Consider the following 18,909-nt stretch of genomic DNA (forward strand, 5'->3'; position numbering starts at 1 on the left):
TTAAATATTTAATATAATTTATGGTTTTGTTAATTATTATGGTCTTATAGAAAAATGTTGTTATTTCATTAGAATTTGTTCTAATTTTATATGGTACTTAGGTGTTGTTTTACATTTACACTTATTGATATACTATAAATGTTTAATATTGAAGATTCCATTATTTCAATGGCTATTTAGATACAATTGAATCATAGCATATTGATGAAAGACATATAGACTTATAGCATGTTTTGTCCTAATTATATAGTATAATTTAATAACTAAATTTTATAACTAAATGGGCATATCATAACCTATACAGACTATTTTCAATATTGTAATACGATCATATTTATTATTGTCACTGAACACCTGTACATATTATACGAATTTAATAAAATTTTGTGGATAGATATTTTTCAAACACGTTTTAGTGAACATTAGCCATGAATGTATTTATTTTTATTTTTAAGGACATTTTTTTGTAAATTGTACTTAATTTTTCTTAAATTTGAGATTTTAAAATTATATATATTTTTGTTATATTAGATTAACCTTGTACAGATCAGCTCGTTCAGTCTACACAAGCATGTAAACATGTCACACATGCTTTTACAGACATACCTATACCGTAGGAAATACATGCTCGTTGCCCGTAGGCAAAACACTCAAAGTTATATAATATTAATGTTAGTATCACAATTCACTAGAACTAGAAGGTGTGAATATGGCGTGTTATTGTAATAATGTAATATACGTGTTCTATTATTAATTTATTCAAAATGTACAGTATATTTTGAATGAATTATGAGTTACACTGCACTTTTTTGATACGATATTTGATTGTTTTAAGTCAACTTTGATATTTTTTGGGCGTATTTGCATACATTTTTTAGAGTTTCAGACCATAAACATACCACTTATTCATTAATAACTATGTTAATGTATGTAATATAATATAATATATTATAGTATTAAACACACCTGCAGCAATAACTGTCAGAATTCCAGCCGGTATTGCTAAGCCCAAGTTCATTTTCCCCTTTTCTTCTATAGTGGCGACCATACCCATAACTAACCCGGTAATACCGCAAACTATCTGAAAAAAAAATATAATTATAACTATACAATGATTACAAAAAAACTAAAATTATATAGGGAGAGCACGTATTGCGTTTTTAATAATATATTTGTGAAGGGTTCAAGTAGTATATTATGTATTACTAGGTACCGTAAATAAATCAAAGGAAATATATGTATGTAGAAAGAGAGTGAGTTAGTGAGAGGACATGAAATACTCCTAAGCAATTTATTCACCACTAACGTCGTGATTCGTGAGGGTAAATTATATTTAAACTCCCGTGGATTTTTTTAGGTACATATTTTTTTTCGCTAATTTTGTACCTATATATATTTCATAACATCAAGTTGATTTCTATTTTAATTCTGTGTATTTTATGATCAGGGAGAATTATATTATCTAGTATTGGTAGGTATTATGGAATTAGGCATTTATGCTGTAGGTGAAGTCGAATACACATTATTATTAAATGTATAATTTATACTAATAGAAATACTGAACTGAAAAAGATTTATATGTATTTAGGTTAAATATATGTATATGTATTTATACGGAGTAATCCACGGAGTAAGACCCTCGGGAGTTTTTTAATTTAAATTGAAAGAAAAAATATTTTTTATACGGAATTTTTTTTAATTTTTTTTTTATTATTAGAATCATGAATTTTTTTACAAACCAATTAAAAACTATTGTACTAAGATTGGAATGTAACACAAAAAAGAATTTTAATTACAACTAATAACAAACTGAATTCAATTAAAATATAAATATATAATACTATTACATTTTTTATACTGCAGTATAATATATCTAAAAACTATGTATGACATTGTTTTGCTAAGTCCATCATAGCTTTAATCAGTCTGTCGTATAATAAGTAGAAAAAAACATTACATCCTGTTGAAAATCTTAATGGTATGCCAATTCGTTGTTTTTTAAGGCTTCATACTTGAAAGTATAATATATATATATAAGTATGATATACAACCAATAAAAATTGTTATTTTATATTTATAAACGTTTAATTTAAACGAATGAAGAAAAGATCTTTCACCCACGGAATTTGTTTTAATACTCTTAAACTAAATTCCAACGGATGGTTTTTACTTTTTAATTTAGTTTTTTACGTAGTAGACGTCTATAGAGTATAGATGTAATTTTTTCTTATCTAAGACCATATATTATGTACCTATATTGTTCAAGAGGTATTTGAACTATTTATAAATGACGTGCAATGAATTTCATAAAAAACGAAAAAAAAAATAGATGCAACTAAAAAGGTATTTTCTGAGAAAAAGGGGTCAAATTTGACACTGTTATATTTTGATGTCAATTTAAGAATGTATATTTTTTAAAGGTATGTGGTGTTATGAGGGATAAATCTTTTTACGAGATCACCGTTGATGTATCAACGACATCGCTGACTTTATGAAAATAAGTTAATATCTCATAAATTCTTCACAGAAAAAATGATACCGAGCACAAAGTTCAGTGGTATTGTCTCGGGCTTTGTCTCGTGTGGTTCCATATTTTATATCGATTTAATGACGAATTTCAGTCACACATAATACCCACCGTGTTCCCGACATTCTATTTATTTCATCCGTGTGAATGAGACTGATTGAAAAACAATATTTCGAACATAATGTTTGTTGGCTAGTCGTGAATAGCATAATATACGAAAAATATTATAATGTATTAGGCACGAAAATCGTGGTCTTTATTGCACAAGCGAGCGCAAGGCATGTTTTCACCGTAATTATTATTGCTGTTGTTTTTTTTTTCTTATCGGAATATAAATAATATAATATATTTTATTGTTCGTCGAAACAAACGCGAGGTGTACGTTATTATTTTAAAACGGACAAAACTAAACGGACGTCGTACAGAGCGTTGCGACTCAAAATGACCCCCGAGATTATATTATTTTATATTATAATATGTGAAAGCTTTTCACGTGGCCGAATACCTGCCGCGTGCGTACCTATATGCACATTGCACATTAATTATTTCCGTGTTTCAGCAAGCGTATAATCGCATCTCTCATTTGAAACCCTATACAAAATACTAAGTGCTTCTACTAATAATACGTACCTGGTAAACTCCAGTGTATTAATCAAACGTAAAAATAGCAAACATAAAACAAAGACGAGTTTCTAAGAACTTTTAGAATTAATATTAAAAGTACACGTGTTAAAGGAACTGTGATAAAATTCTATTATGCAATGGTACATAATGTATTTTTCTTTTTATACAGTAACATTATTTATGGTACATTAATCAATGATTTTCCGAAGCCGAATAATGTATCATAAAATCTAGAAAAAATATAATAAAATTCGAGGTAGGTGTTAAACGTAACAGCATTTTTAAGCACAAAACGTGTCTACAGTTTCGTTATGAAGATAAACGGTTTATTTTTTTGAATGTCTCGTCCTAGTCAAAATTAAATTTTAAACAACGTTCCATTGCACTAAAACAATAAATAAACTGCCACAATGGTGGAAGCATTTTACGCCGCTTTAAGCAAATTGTAAAGTAAAAGTTCGGTTTTGAATGGCTCCGATAACGAGCGAGATAAATACCGAGCCACGCCAGAGGATTGTCCGCGGCTTTAACTCATATATCTTCAACGGGACGATCCCGTCATTTGTCATCTTTTATTTGACACCTTAGATAATCTTTGACGTTCACCAGGTGAAAATATTTTCACGATTTTAATTTAATTTTCACACCGATATTCGTACATATTTGTTTGGCATTTGAATTTCTAAAATTCGAATTGATCTATATTGAAATGCGTACACATATATTGGTATATAATTATTATATTGTGTTATACAACGGACTTGTGTTAAACTGAGTGTTATTATACGATTTCTAAAGTTTGACAATATATTATTTGTAGTGAAGAAGTGCATAAACTATCACGTCACGCAATGTTTTTCAAAAGTATGAATCGTCAAATACGTCATACAGTGCTCAAACGTTTTACTCAAATTGTTATTTTCTAGATGCTTCGGCTTAACAATAAATCACATTAGACAAATTAAATTTTACCCGTCATCGAATGCCGTCAATTTTTTCAATTTCTTAATAAATTACAAAGGGGTGTTTATTTATAATACGAATATTTGCGTAACGCTTTATGTATGGGTTCGTTTAAATTACTTTTTTCGCGTTTGACGTACACGAAACATAATTCCTTTAGCCTTTCGGTCAAGATAATTACATCGGGATTTGAGTGTATCGATTTTTCAATATTATCGATATCCACAATAGATACCTGAAGTACACGAAGTCGGAGGACTACGGCGAACGGGTAAATCTTCGGTTGAGACGTATAGATCATTTTATCGTCTAATAACATGTTGTCTTCGTCGAGTATGATCACTTGTTCTTTCTTATGGTTCATCCGGACCGCCTGCAATCATAATAATACTATATATATATACATTCAAATGCGTGCACATAATACATTTGTTATAGTTTTACGTACGACATAAGCGTTTAACCACTATTCCGGGTGACAAACAACAGTCGGAATCGGTTAAAAAGGATTTCTATCGCGAAACGTACGATAATAAATAATGTTGTTTATCATATTTTAAATGTCGTTATTGCTCGTCAAGATGTGTTGTACTATAAAATGAGATTTATACACTTCAACGTATCGATGGATAGAGTATTGTAGTAATATGCGTTCTATTGGAACGTTTGTACGAGAATAAACGAGGTATAAATATGTCTCGTATTGGATGACGAGTACGATAATCGGAAATTGTGTGGACTAAATCGAATAAAAAATAACCAAATAAGCGTTTCTGTTTACTCTTACCGGTATACCTTCCTCTCTTTTCTATCTCACTTTTGAAACATAATAAACTGATTAAATATATACATATATATTTCCGACTATTATTAATTGCCTGAAGTGGTGTTCTATTACTATAGGTATTCGGTTCTACCTGTATAGGGTTACAGAATTAAAATAAATCAAATTTATTATCTATAATTTAACCGAATACAATATATTCTATAGCAATAGCACGAATAAAAGGTTGAAGCATTAAACAAATTTCTCCATTATTTTTTTTTCGCAGAAATATGATACACATGAAGATTTTTATCGTCACCGGACTTAGAAATTTATGTGTCGCCTTTTTGAAAGGGGTGGTTTCTAAAAAACATTGTATAGTTTATATCTGTCGAAAATTGCAATATCATAAATCCAATGAATATCTTATAAGGGGTTGTCGTGTAACTATTACTTGTCGTGAATGGACGTGTTTTCAGTAATTTATTTTTAACCTTTTGTGGTTCATTTTATTCAAAACACAGAAAATACAAAAACCAAAAAATGTTAAAGAATACCATCTTTTATAGTTAAAAATAAAGTCATTAGTGTTGTATAAAGTTTGCATAGAATAAGGAAAGAAAACATTTTAAAACAAAAACAACTTGTCAATAACTTTACCTATAATATTACCTTTTAAAATGATTAATTAATTGTTTATTCAATTACAATATAAAATGAATACAGGCACAGTATTTGTTTTAATTGATAATTTTATAAATTCTAATATTCATACCTAAATAAACAACTAAAATAATTGAATAAATTATTTTTTTCCTTCAAATTTACAGACGCATAATAAAATAATTTAATATAACCGTAACAGTTAATGTTATACCTAGTTATCATATTAATAGCCTTATGCTTGAGTATTTTAAAACCGTGGAGGATATAAATTTCAAAGGTTGAATAATTACTAATTAGTATTAAGCAGGTATAGAAATAATTATAATGTTATAATTAGTAACTACATTTTTGGTACCGAAACACATTATGATTTGTGTAACACGGCGTGTTGAATAGGCAATTTAGGTGACCTCCTGTAGGCAGTAATGTCATTATGGTATTCTACGTAGGTAGTGCTTTTTATTAATTATATCCCATACTCGACCTCTCATTCACAAGAACTTGAAATAGACGTCATACAAAAGAATATTTATTCATAATAATTGATATCATTGATTATATTTCCATCACATTGCGCAATATTATTATGTGAAGCATAAACGAAAAAGTGCGAACATTATTGATGGAAAATTGTTTTTTTTTTTTTTTTAAACTTTGTTTCCAGTGCCCTGGTGAAGTATTTTGATTGTGAATCAATTGCACAACACTACAAGTCACAAAACTGTCCAATGTCCTACACACGTCCGACAAAGTGTCATTTAAATAACTGATAAGAATAACGAAAAAAATAGGGCAATAACTATATCGTCATTCGAGTAATGACTTGGACTGTAATATAGTGAACAAAAAATGAAAATGATCGAGTTTGAGGTGAAATTCTTACGTCAGACGTTGGACGTCTTTCGACTATCCGTTTATAGGTAATACAGTATTATTATAAATAATAATAACACTATTATTATCGACATTTTCATAAAATATGATTTTAGTGCGCGGGTGCACTATCAAAAATATTTCATTAAAATTGATTATAAAAATTTCTCAGGTAGTAAATATTGTACGACAATATTTTCGGCATCGGGGTGGGTCACTCATAGATCCAGTAGTGAACCTTTGTTCATCATATAAAAATTATAGGTTTATATACAATTATTTTACATATTTTATTATTCAAATAGTTTACATATAAAATATAATACATATTGGCGTTTCGACATCCGACATAAAAAACATCTCTGTTGTGATCATAATTTTTGACTAGCAAAAAATATATATTTTTCAAAGTGCAATCGTGCGTGATTATCACAATATATTTACTTGTTCTATAAACCTGTGTTACTGTGTTAGGCATGCTCCTCGTGTTTCAATCGTATAATATACTATCAATAATAATATCGTAAAAGTAAAACAAATAAAAATTTGAGTTATATTATTTATGATGCGGGGTAAGACAGGGTAATTCATTTATTGCATCAACGTTATTACGTTTTTTCCGTGGGGCTCTGTTTTTATAAGATCATAATAAACATTAATACAATAAATATGTAATAAATACTATAGGTCTTTAAACTCTTTCTAAATATAATGAACCATTATAACTTAATGTCCACAATTTTTACTACCAATTAAAATATTTATTAAATAATAATGACACAATTAATATACAATTAAGTCCTAAACAACTCTATGCAAGGTCGATTGACTTTTGATTTTGTTTTCTTTCGTAATCAATAACGTGGTTTTTCGTAATTTTTGTTATGATGACCAACCCACCCCTAAAAAAATATTGAACATATATTATTAAAATATGTCCCTATGATAATTATACGTTGTCATTCCAATTTCATATCTGATAAATCAAAACCAAATTGCATAAACTACACGACAATATTGTTAGCACACATTTTATGCGGACTGCGTGAGACTAATAAATGAACTTTCTGTCCCGAAACTCGACAATTGTATTGCCTGACATTCCTTTTTATTATTAACTCAAGTGGAAAAAAATTTAGTAACAGAAAAACATAGATACGGAAAATAATAGTTTCGTCGAGTTTTTGTTTCACATATTATAGGCGCCAACTACGTATAATTATTATTTATTATACGTAGAACTAATTTTAATAGAACCTATCTTAAATCAAATTATTTTACGAACACAAAGAAACTTTTTTAAATGTTATAATTTTATAAGGTATAATAAGGTCACCTTTAAGTGAATCACATACCTATGCACTAAATTACACTCCGTTAGCACTTCTCACATCAATATCAAAGTTAACATTTCCAGCTTCATCGTTATTGTTGAGAGGTGTCTCTGACCCCTCCTTTTCACATACTATTCTATATAAGTCAAGTAATTTATGTCACCACATTTGCCCTTTTAATTTTATACGAGCATGTGACGCTGCAGGTTGCGAACAAATTTAAAATTAAAAAAAGTGAAAACTGTAGGTACACATATGAAATATATTTTTAATATAATCTCAACGAAAAAGTTCGTTCAAATAGAAATATTAAATATTTAACGAGCACTCAAAAATGAGTATACATTTTTTTAGGTGGGTGCTCATTTTAATCATATTAAAAAATTAATATGTTATAGAGTGGATATTAGAGACAAACCAGGACTATTTTCATTTCTAACAGACTTATAGTGTTGGACACCCGTTGTGTAAATGAGATTGTATTACATTTTTAATTAAATTAAAAATTCGTTAACATAAAAAACTTATAAAAATTCTACGTAGAGTACAAAAATGTCCGAAATTCGTTGAACATTTTTACGATGTCAGTATTATAAAATAACCGATGAAAATGTCAATATTCTCTAGGTTTTAATTTTTTCAAATTAGAACAAATTAGTAATGGTCTATTAAAGTTCATGTGATATAAATTTTACAGTTTTTATGGCATTTGTTGCAATTTTTATGGAAAATTCTAAAAATGACATCAATACATAGAGAACCAACCATTTTTGTAAGATATTGTGTCGATTGTTATGTGGTCATATAAAACTTATGAAGCAGCTTTTCTACCAAAAAACATGATCAAATATACCAAATAATAAAAAATACATCATTGTTAAACCAATACATTTCTCGCTTCTCTTAGAAATTTAAAAATATATAACAAGATCTATATAAAAGATAAGACACTTTATGTATAGAATTTTAAGTAAAACAAAATAAATTATTCTGAAGATGACAAAACTGTCGTATTGTGGTTGATATCGAAAGAAAGCTGACAACTGTGGAAAGATAGACGTGACAGGAAAAAAATAAAAAAAGAACCGTACAAGAAAAATAAATACGTTTATAAAAGACATTAAATAAATCTGTGTTAACTTGGTTATTTAATTATTTTCTTCTTGGCTAGAACTTTGATAAAAAAAATGATGCAACTTTATAGGTTTTGTCGATTATAGGACTTTATAGGAGCGCTGAACTCTAAACATATTATTAAAAGTCAATTTTACTTTTCTTGAAAATAATATTAAATACAATGTACAATATACATGTGATACATTATAAATATATAATTACAATACAATATTTGTTCCCCGACAATACACATATATTAATTTTTCAAAAATTTTTCACATAAAAATATTTAAGTCATACTTTGAAGGAGACGATTATTTTTTTTGAATTTATTTTTTCGTTCACAAAATACAATCATTAAAGGCGAGCACTACGACAATTATTGTATTGTAGCTCCGGAACACCGAAATACAGAGAAAGACGAATGACTTCCTTTCTAAACATCCGGTATGATACTATTAATACAACCGTTATGTCAAAGCAAATACCGCCTTTAAAAATAAAAACAAAATCGTTGTAAGATTTCCGATATTCATAAGACCTAATCAAACCATAATTTATTGTTATTGTAAAGTGATAAACTCCTTTGTTATCTAGAAATTTAAATACCGAAATATTTGCAAAAATATCGAACGTTGAAAAAAACCATGCTGATAACTCATCACCTATATCATCGTTTAAAAGTTTATAAATATGTTCAAAAACGACCCAAAATCCCTGAGATATTATTGGAATGATGGTCATAATAAATAGGTAACTATAAATTAAAAATGACACACCTTAGGCAGGACGCAGAGAGGGCAGAATCAATACATCACGCACGTTTATCTCGATTCACTCACCTCATAAATCATTCCCTCTGCAAAACGATTATGTTTGCTTAAGTTTTAATAACTATTACCCATTATACGTAATGCGCTAAACACGTATAAAAGTCAATTAAAAGATATAAATTAGAATTAAAATGGAATATTAATATAATTAATCTCTACTACTATATAAAATGAAGTCGCTTTCTTTTGTTCGGGATAAATCACCAAACTACTTATTCAATCGCCGTTGAATTTTTTTTTAAACTAAAGAGGACATCACAGAGAAGGTTTTAGGCATAAATTTAGTCCGATAAAGTTAATAAATAATTGGTTATTATTAATTAAAATAAACATGTAAATTGTATACCGATAACTTTTTTAGTAAGGAATAGTCCCTACAGGCTGAAAATAAATCAAACTCGATTACCACAGATGCTTCTATTAGGCAGGTCGGTTTCGACGTGGAATAATAAACAATTATTATAATAATTTAATTTATCAAAAAAAAAAAAAAACAATTATTTTTATCTGAATATCTATTATTAGTGTTTATAATCAATGGTGTTACTATAGTCATTGGTAAAAAATAACTAATAACTAATCGGATTTTCACAAATTTCTTGCTAAGATGATTGAGTTACACTCATAGTCACTCATCGGCGTGTCCACAGTCAAAACAAAAAATAAAAAATATTATTCATATAGAGTATTTACCTAGCTTGAGGTACGATAGTAATAGTATATTATAATATAATATAATATAATATACCTGATAATATATTGCTCGCGTTATGACAAGCGAGTCTCCTCTATAGATTTGGCATTTTCAACGGGCAACGACGTGCACGGAATTATTATTAATAATACAATTTGAAATAAGCATCAATTTTTCTATTGACACAAGCGATATACATTTTTTCAACATTATGAAGAATCCGAGGTGGCGAAGCTTAATTTATATGGCTACATTACCTGCACGGAGACGTGACTAAAAGTGGTCTAATATAAAAATAATTACTTAACATACAGAAAATAAATATGAAATCAATATCTGAGAAATATTGCAATAGTGAAGCATTGCCGGGTCAGCTAGTATATGATATAATATGAAATGTACATAACAAATACCTATAATGCTGATTGTATACTAATAAATATGTTATTAAATAAACCATGAAATAAGATGCCTTAGTAATTAGGGCACATATATATTTTTATTTCAGTGAATCATTATATTTTTTAGTTTGATTTTAGTTACATGTACGGGAACACACACATATTCGGGGATTAATGATCTATAAAATTCACATCATATCATAAATTACTTATCGTGTCGATGGAGATAGTAAACCATCGATGGTATATGTCATCTAAATCATAATTTAAAGAATTTATGATTCAATTTCGATAGTGGTTTCCCGAGCAAAAAGAAAACCTACCAACGAAACCGAGTTTAGTTTTTTCACCTCCATTTCAGGAATATGTAGATTTAAATATTTAATCTGCCTGTGAGATGATGTGTAAGTGAAGACAATGTTACTCATGTCAATATTTATTACAATATCCAATACATTCAAAAACTATTTACTCTAAAATTAATTAACCAGCCCTTTATAATGTACAACGCTGTTTGAATAGAATATTAGAATATTTGTATTTCAGATTTTTCGGAAAAATACAGAGACCGTGACTTAATATATTATTCACCTCGGCGTAGGATAGTGCACTATTATTTGAACATATGAGGAAAGGTCTTCAAATTTAAAGAGTATTATACAAAGTGAATGTATGGATTATGACGTTAATGGTTAAATTATGTAATATGAGAAATTTCGTATGAAACGATTAAGTAAACAAAAGTAAAAATCCTATTAAAACAAATCTAGAAGTAACTTAGTTAAAAGATCTTGATGGTTAAAACTCAAGACGGATGTACTTAATGAAAACATGTTGACAAAGGGGCTATGGCATTTGAGATTTTTTTTTAACTCGAGTTGAAATAATTGAAAAAGTAGTAAGTTTAAAGATTCTATGCGTATACCTACGAACTTACATAAAAATCGGAAAAACCATTACACCGTCTTTACGGGACTTGAACATTTAAAAACATTGTAGATAATTTCTATCAGGTCAGTACATTGATAAATATTTTCGAATAAAATATTTGTAGCTGTGAAAATTTGAAGTTTCAAGATTGATCGTTTATTCCAAATTATAACAAAACAACCCAAATTGATTTTGTTATAGAAACCGGTATGCCGTAAATTTCATTTTTTCCCTCGCGATTGTTAATAGTTGTTTTTCCAAGAGTCTACGTGAAACTTTTACAATAAGTACTTCTTCTTTTTCTACAGAAAAAAAAATGATAACTGACAAAACTAACTAACTTAGTAAGACTAAAAAATAAACACACACCGTTGTAAATCAAATACGCGTTATTCGCTTCTTTCACGGAAATTTCATACAAATTTGAAAAGGTTACGAAAATATTTTATCTCATTTCTTTAACAATGAAAAATGAGAACAAGTTTAATATGGGACACCTTTCGTTTAGAAATTGTAAAAGGAATAATATGCGCTCATCGATTTTACGGGGAAAAACATCAACGACAATACAGAAATCGGTATTTTTTCTCGATGCAATACTTGATTTTCCGATCTGGTTCAATTTGCGTAGCCAATGTTGAAGTGTTTCCAATTTCACATTTCCACATGCATGTATATTAATATTTAATATATACATAACATTGACACGTTGCAGCTATTCAAAATATTAATGGCGTATTTGCGTAGTAATAGTGCAATGTTATAAATTACACGACTGCAGGTAATTTTAAAATTTTTATTTTCATTTCGGTCAGAATAATTTCAATGTATTTAATTTGAAAGTTTCGTAATAACCTCCACGGTATATAGGTACACGGTAATATCCCGCACTATACAGCGTTTACGGTTCCGATGATAAAATAAACAACATTGAAAAAATACTTAAAGATTTCATTACCTATATATAATTATTATAGGTAATTTAATGAAATCTACGACTTTAGAATTTCGTTTTTATATCAACCCCAAGCTACTTAGCTAAACGTTTTTCGAAATTAAATTACCAAAGTAATTTCCGATCAATACTCTTCACTATGCCCGGCCACAATATATACCGGAATATAAGGCCAAGTGTATAACAACGTTTAATGAGATCGCAATTAATTCTCTGTTTAATTAATCTTTAATTACTACAAACGTTTTTTACACTCGAAAAATAAACAAACATACCACGGATTGATTCGCCGTTCATTATAATATATATTAATTAAAACATGATCTGTTCCATTGTAAATGATAACAAGGCAAAATGGAATGCACTGCATAAACAGACATTACAAACATTTTTCACTGTAACAAATGGAAGGTATTATCTCAGTGAGATGATAATAGGTACCCATATAATATATTTTATAGTAGGTACCCACATGATTTGTATACTGTAGCAAAATAATGTGCCGTGATTTGATTGGTGTACGTTTATGGTTGCGGTAATAGTGGTTTTAAAAAATTGTTCAAGCTATTTATTTTACGAAAAAAATTGAACGTGCATCAAAAAACAAAACGAGAAATTGTTTACAACATATTATTATTATGAACGTAGGTTTCCGCATGATTGTTTCATGTTTGCTTATAATATCTCGTAATATTATAAAGTAATAGTAGTTGTAATATTTCCCTGTAAAAGATAAACGAACGCATTTTAAAACAAAACATCAAGACGCGATGAATGTTTGTTTATCAAAAGCAGGATATTCAAATTTAGTAAGTATACCTAGTGGGTATAGTGACTAAAATATATAAAATAATTATCAACAAGATATTCTTAGAAAACCGTGTGGCCACGTCAGATGTTCCATAGGACTCCTACCAGAACGTTTTTGTTTAGGTGGACGGAAAAGGGTATTTAACCCTGTCATTTACATCATCCATCCATCCATCCCTGCTTATTATTAATCATACAAAAGGCGTATAAATGGGAATATTATGTAAAACATTTATATATTCAAGAAGTTTAATGCGTTTTTAATTCCATTTTTAAATATACATGTTTTTATAAAGTTTGACTTCTAACTATACTTTACTGTAGACTTAAAACTTTCTACAAATACCTTATATACATATAATATTATAAACATACTATATAATATCAAAATACGAAAATCTTGTCTGTAATGCTGTAACGTGGAATACATTATAGTTCACTATGTCAAAATACAACTCTATGTAAGTAGGTATTTAAAAATAGGATATAAAGAAAAATAAGTATAATATATGTCCTAGAAATGCAAATAAAAATACCACTCCAATTTCAACTCGTGATCTAGAAAATATATGTGACTTTTAACCCGACAAGTATAAGTAGGAAAATAGGACGGTTATCTAGTAAACGGAAAAAGAAATGAGAAAAAGGTAGACATTTTTTTTTTAAACGTATGCTAAGCTATTCTGGTTTACTAAATTTAAAAATAATTCTCACATAGTTCGCTGTAATAAATTTGCGCGAGGGAGTGAAACAACTGCGTGGATATAAAAAGATCAGAGAATATCTTCAAGGCTGTATTTACTGTTAAATTATCATAATATATTTCTCGTTATTTTTTTGTCTCATTAAAATGCGTTCACTGAGTGAAAACACAATTACCAATTTAAAACATGTAAACATTATAATTGATACTGTTTCGCAAAACGATATACAATTAGTATTAGTATATATTATAAAATCATTATTCTTATTTAAAATTGTTTTAATAACTTGATATTATTATGTGTTGTGTATGTGCAATATTAATAGTACGATGAAAACAAGTACATAAGCCATCATCTATTCTCCATATTTATTTCGTTCAGCATTATGAATATACGTTTTTTATTATTGTGTATCGAAACGATTTCAAGAATAAAATACAATGCTTCAATACACATGAAAACATTGACTGTAAATCAGACTGAAAAGTACCTACTCAGCAATTAATTATAAGAACTTACAAACCATAAACCGCAAACTAATAAATAGTTTCAATATATATATATACGTAGAATAATTATAATATAATTTGATTCAAGGATGAATTATTGTGATGGCGCGTAACTTTCGGGAACAATATTCAGGAAAATTCACGAAAATATTTGTGAGGAATGCTTTAATCGTGGAAATTAATATTGACTGAAAAACACACTTCTTAGTAAAATCGAATTCCTAAAATTGACTCGAGTTTAATCGATTTAAGATTTTGTCTGGTAGTTCCGTCTGACATCCGAATAAGTATGTAATTTAAATAAGCAGTGCCCGTAGTTTAAGTGGTTCATCGGACATTCACACCAGGGTAGTGCCGAATGCACAAAGTCGATGAAGAAATTAATAATATTTTTTACTATTATCCTACATTTAGCTAGTATATCTTACATAAAAAAAAAAAAAACTGTCGAGCTATTATCAGAGCCCTGCGATTTAAATTTGCATCGACGGTTGTTGGGCTTTTATTATTAATACTTCAAACCACGGCGGCATACCTATACGACGGCGAATATAAGTCGGTATCGTCCTAAATCAAACTCTCACAACGCAATCACAAAATATCAAAATATTTCTTATATCCATAAAACAAACAACGCGCTTAATTTTTATCAACACTGACGTGTCCTATTATATTGTTCGTCCGAAATTAATGTGCAATCAATTTAAATTAACGATGGATACAGACAGAAAACTACAAACTACCGAATAGCTGGAGCGTTGGCCGAAATTCAATTATTATTTTATATTAAAGAATTGATTTTCACGCAATTGTATAATAGTTTGTAGCAATTATTTGTTATGGCAAGTATAAGTTTTTTTTATGATTCCCGAACGGCAATAAATAATAACAACGTTCGCCAGCAACTATACGTGCGATTCATTGATTTTTTTTTTTTTAGGTTTTATTTATATCGTTACGGTTATTATTTTATTTATATAATATGTTGTGTACGCGTTCGTCAAGGCGTATATCATAATAGCATTGTGCGTTCGCCATTATCGACTGCGTGCAGAATAATATTATAATATTATTCTAATATACCGTTGTGATATATATCGTTACGCCGCTCGAACGCACCATCGCAAACATCGTAGCGATAATCGTCACGCGAATTAAGATCGTATACATATTATAATACATTTGTTTTATACAACAACTGTCGCTGCGCCGACGAGTCATCGCAATACGTCTAATTGTTTTTCGATCCCGGACAGAGGGTTCGCCGGCATTCGCTGTGTGTACTGTGCAACAACAACAACAATAATATGGTCGTCGTAGTTTTCGGATGTACAAGCAGGACCTATATGTGCCGGAGATTAAATGAATGCCGGGAAACGCATTAAACTAAGCAAAAATTGTTGTTCCGACAAATAGAAGTGACTGCGGCAATACATTTAATGACCGACAACGGCGGCGGCAGCGGCGGCGGCGGCGGCGGAAGATTCACGTGATGCTTTTCGCAATCTTCCCCCCCCCCCCCCCCCCCCATTAATGGATATACATGCGTCTTGAAACTGTGTGGGGGATTAACCTACAATGCGCTGTCGGCGGCATTTTATTGGTATTCGGTTTTAACGATTCCGCCGCCGCCGCTCTTGTCGATTTCTCGGACAAAAGTTCGCGGACGAAGATCGACAATCGCGAGAAACGCCGTGGTCCGTCTTATTGACGAAATTAATCTTGATAAATGGGATTGAAAAAAATTAAGGTCACTCTGCTGCGTAGTAGGCTTCGGGTTTCGGACTCGTCGGTGCAGAGTGGGTCGTCCGCCACGGTGGGTCGTCGTGGGTTAAATTTGAATCCGACGACGAATCGTTTAGTGCGAAAAATGATCTCGACCGGAGAGTAAACGCGGTTTCAGCCCCTATTTCGGATATTTTGGGTATAATTTATTTATAGTACCTTCGGCTATTTGGTAATTCGGTAACACCTATTAGTAACGTAGATAATTATCCGGTAGGTGCGCAGTTGAACTAATTTTCGCTAAAAACACTTTTATATTAGGTATATTATTTATTTTAATTGCTATATTAACTTATAACTGAGTTAGGAGAATTAATACCCCATATACGGCAATACCGTTAAATTATGTTAATACCTTCGTGGTGTGAATAGCTTAAAATTAGGTTAAATATTTAGAAATTTGTATAAATAGGTACGTGATGATGAAAAGTTTCAATTCCTTACGGTTAATATTTTTTGAATTACATCAAAATAACTATTTTTCGTTTAGATATAAAATATTTTCCAAAATGTCAAATACCTATGAAAGTATTACGCATAGGTAGTAATTTTGAATTTATGCAACAAAAACTCACGAGAAATCTTGTATTAAATTTTAAAGCATAAACTTTAAACGAATTTCGTCAACATTTAAGCTTCTAATTATATTTTTAAATTGCCTTGAGAACAACTTATAATTTATAAGACTGACAAAGTTTTGACCATTTTTTTATCAACATTTATTGTATTACCATAAAATTACAAAATCTATTTTGTTACAAACTGGTATAGATAGAAATATTCTCGATTTCCTTGATTATTTTAAGAAGTAGTCACTTAATTTTTATATACTTGACCGTCTGAATCAATTCATATATTTGTGAAAATTTGTAACTAAGATTTGGTAATATATGTTATACCGAATGATAGAAGTGGGTTAAGTATAGACAATAGATGGAATTGAAGAACTTTTTACTATCTCGACAATTTTTATGCATAAAAAAATGCACATCATTATAAAACCAATACATCTCTTGTGCCACTTAAAAATCTAAGATAATAATAATAAAAGCATCGCAATAAAATGATAGCATTTCGCCTTCTTATACATTGTGTATACTTGAATATTTCTTAAAATAACAACTATTTTTTTCATTTTTGTTATTTTTCAACTTGAAAGTTTGTCAATTTTATGGAAAAATGACCTAAGTTCGTCATGTATCCTGTTCTTTGTTGTAGACGAGCTAGGAGTTGTATTATGTTTGTACTTTTCTATAAATCTGATCTGAAAAAAAATCGAGTCGTGGTAACTTGTCGACTATAAAAATGGAAAATAACGAATTTGTTTTGGTTTTTACTCACAATGTACCTATATTGTGCATATTTTTTTTTACTTTTCGTTTTCCTATTATAACTATTGTATAGTTTTTAGACGAAACAACAGCCTGCGGTCTACTTTCAGTTATCAATAAACTGGGTTATGTACGTAAAGTTATTGAGATACATCTGCACCTATACATATATGTCTGCCACACAAATACGTTTTCCAAAAGTTTATTTCCCCGAAAAAAAAAGAACGCTATGTAGCTTTCAAATTTTGTTTCAGAATTTAATAAGACGAATTTAACAATAATGTTATTTATTTATTTAAGTACAAATAACAGTATTGCGTTGGAGTTTTCTCGAAATAATTTATTCGAGTTTTCTCGTACACGTCTTGTCTTTCGCCTGCATTTGTAAGGTAATAAAATCCTACGAACTCAATATAATAACAATAAATAATAACAATAATAATCCGCCGCCGCCGCCGCCGCCCGAATAGAGAATGTATACGTAGTTCGTCCGTAGTATATACTCTATTATTGGTGTTAGGTTTTACGAGGCCCGAGACAATTCTCAGACAATATAAGTCCTATCGCAGTGTGTGGAGAGTGCTGCCAATTGAAAAGCTAATGGCATTTGTCGGATCAAATCTAGCAAATACAGGACACAGGACGATCGCAAAATGCACATTGAAGATTGAACGCTTTTATGATAGTCGCCGTCCGGATGATCGTAATAATATCACAGTATAATTCTATGCGAGCTATCGAGTGTTCCGCGGAAGTGAAACGTGGGCGTCTCGAATCGAAGGAATTATAATACATATAATTATATGATACAAATCGATAACTATAATTATTTTATATCAGTCCATACCGATTGATAAGTATTGCAATTGTAATTTGGAAATTTTAACGAGTAACCGTACACAACGATGTTTTACAGCTTTCTACGCTGTTATTATTTTATAGATACCTATAACGTTCAATCGTTACACGCCTATAATTATAACATTAGTTTGATCGTTATTATTAATTGTTGGTGATATAATCACGGATAAAGAGGAAAAAGTTTACTCCTTATAATTGTCCGTGTACGAGCGTCTCTGTACTTTATG

The 18,909-nt window shown here is 29.6% G+C and overlaps 1 protein-coding gene across 1 annotated transcript in view; it reads right to left on the bottom strand.

The window, feature by feature from the left end:
• Positions 1 to 18,909, bottom strand: part of LOC111028859 — a 54,605-nt gene that overhangs the window by 18,626 nt on the left and 17,070 nt on the right. The window contains exons 2-3 of the mRNA XM_022307629.1: positions 4,350 to 4,487; positions 967 to 1,081 (exon numbers count right to left, since the gene is read on the bottom strand). Coding sequence (XP_022163321.1) covers positions 967 to 1,081; positions 4,350 to 4,487 — 253 coding nt within the window. The remainder of the gene's footprint in view (positions 1 to 966; positions 1,082 to 4,349; positions 4,488 to 18,909) is intronic.

This window comes from Myzus persicae, unplaced genomic scaffold (genome assembly GCF_001856785.1).
Source record: "Myzus persicae strain clone G006 unplaced genomic scaffold, MPER_G0061.0, whole genome shotgun sequence".
In the NCBI taxonomy this organism is placed as follows: Eukaryota; Metazoa; Arthropoda; class Insecta; order Hemiptera; family Aphididae; genus Myzus; species Myzus persicae.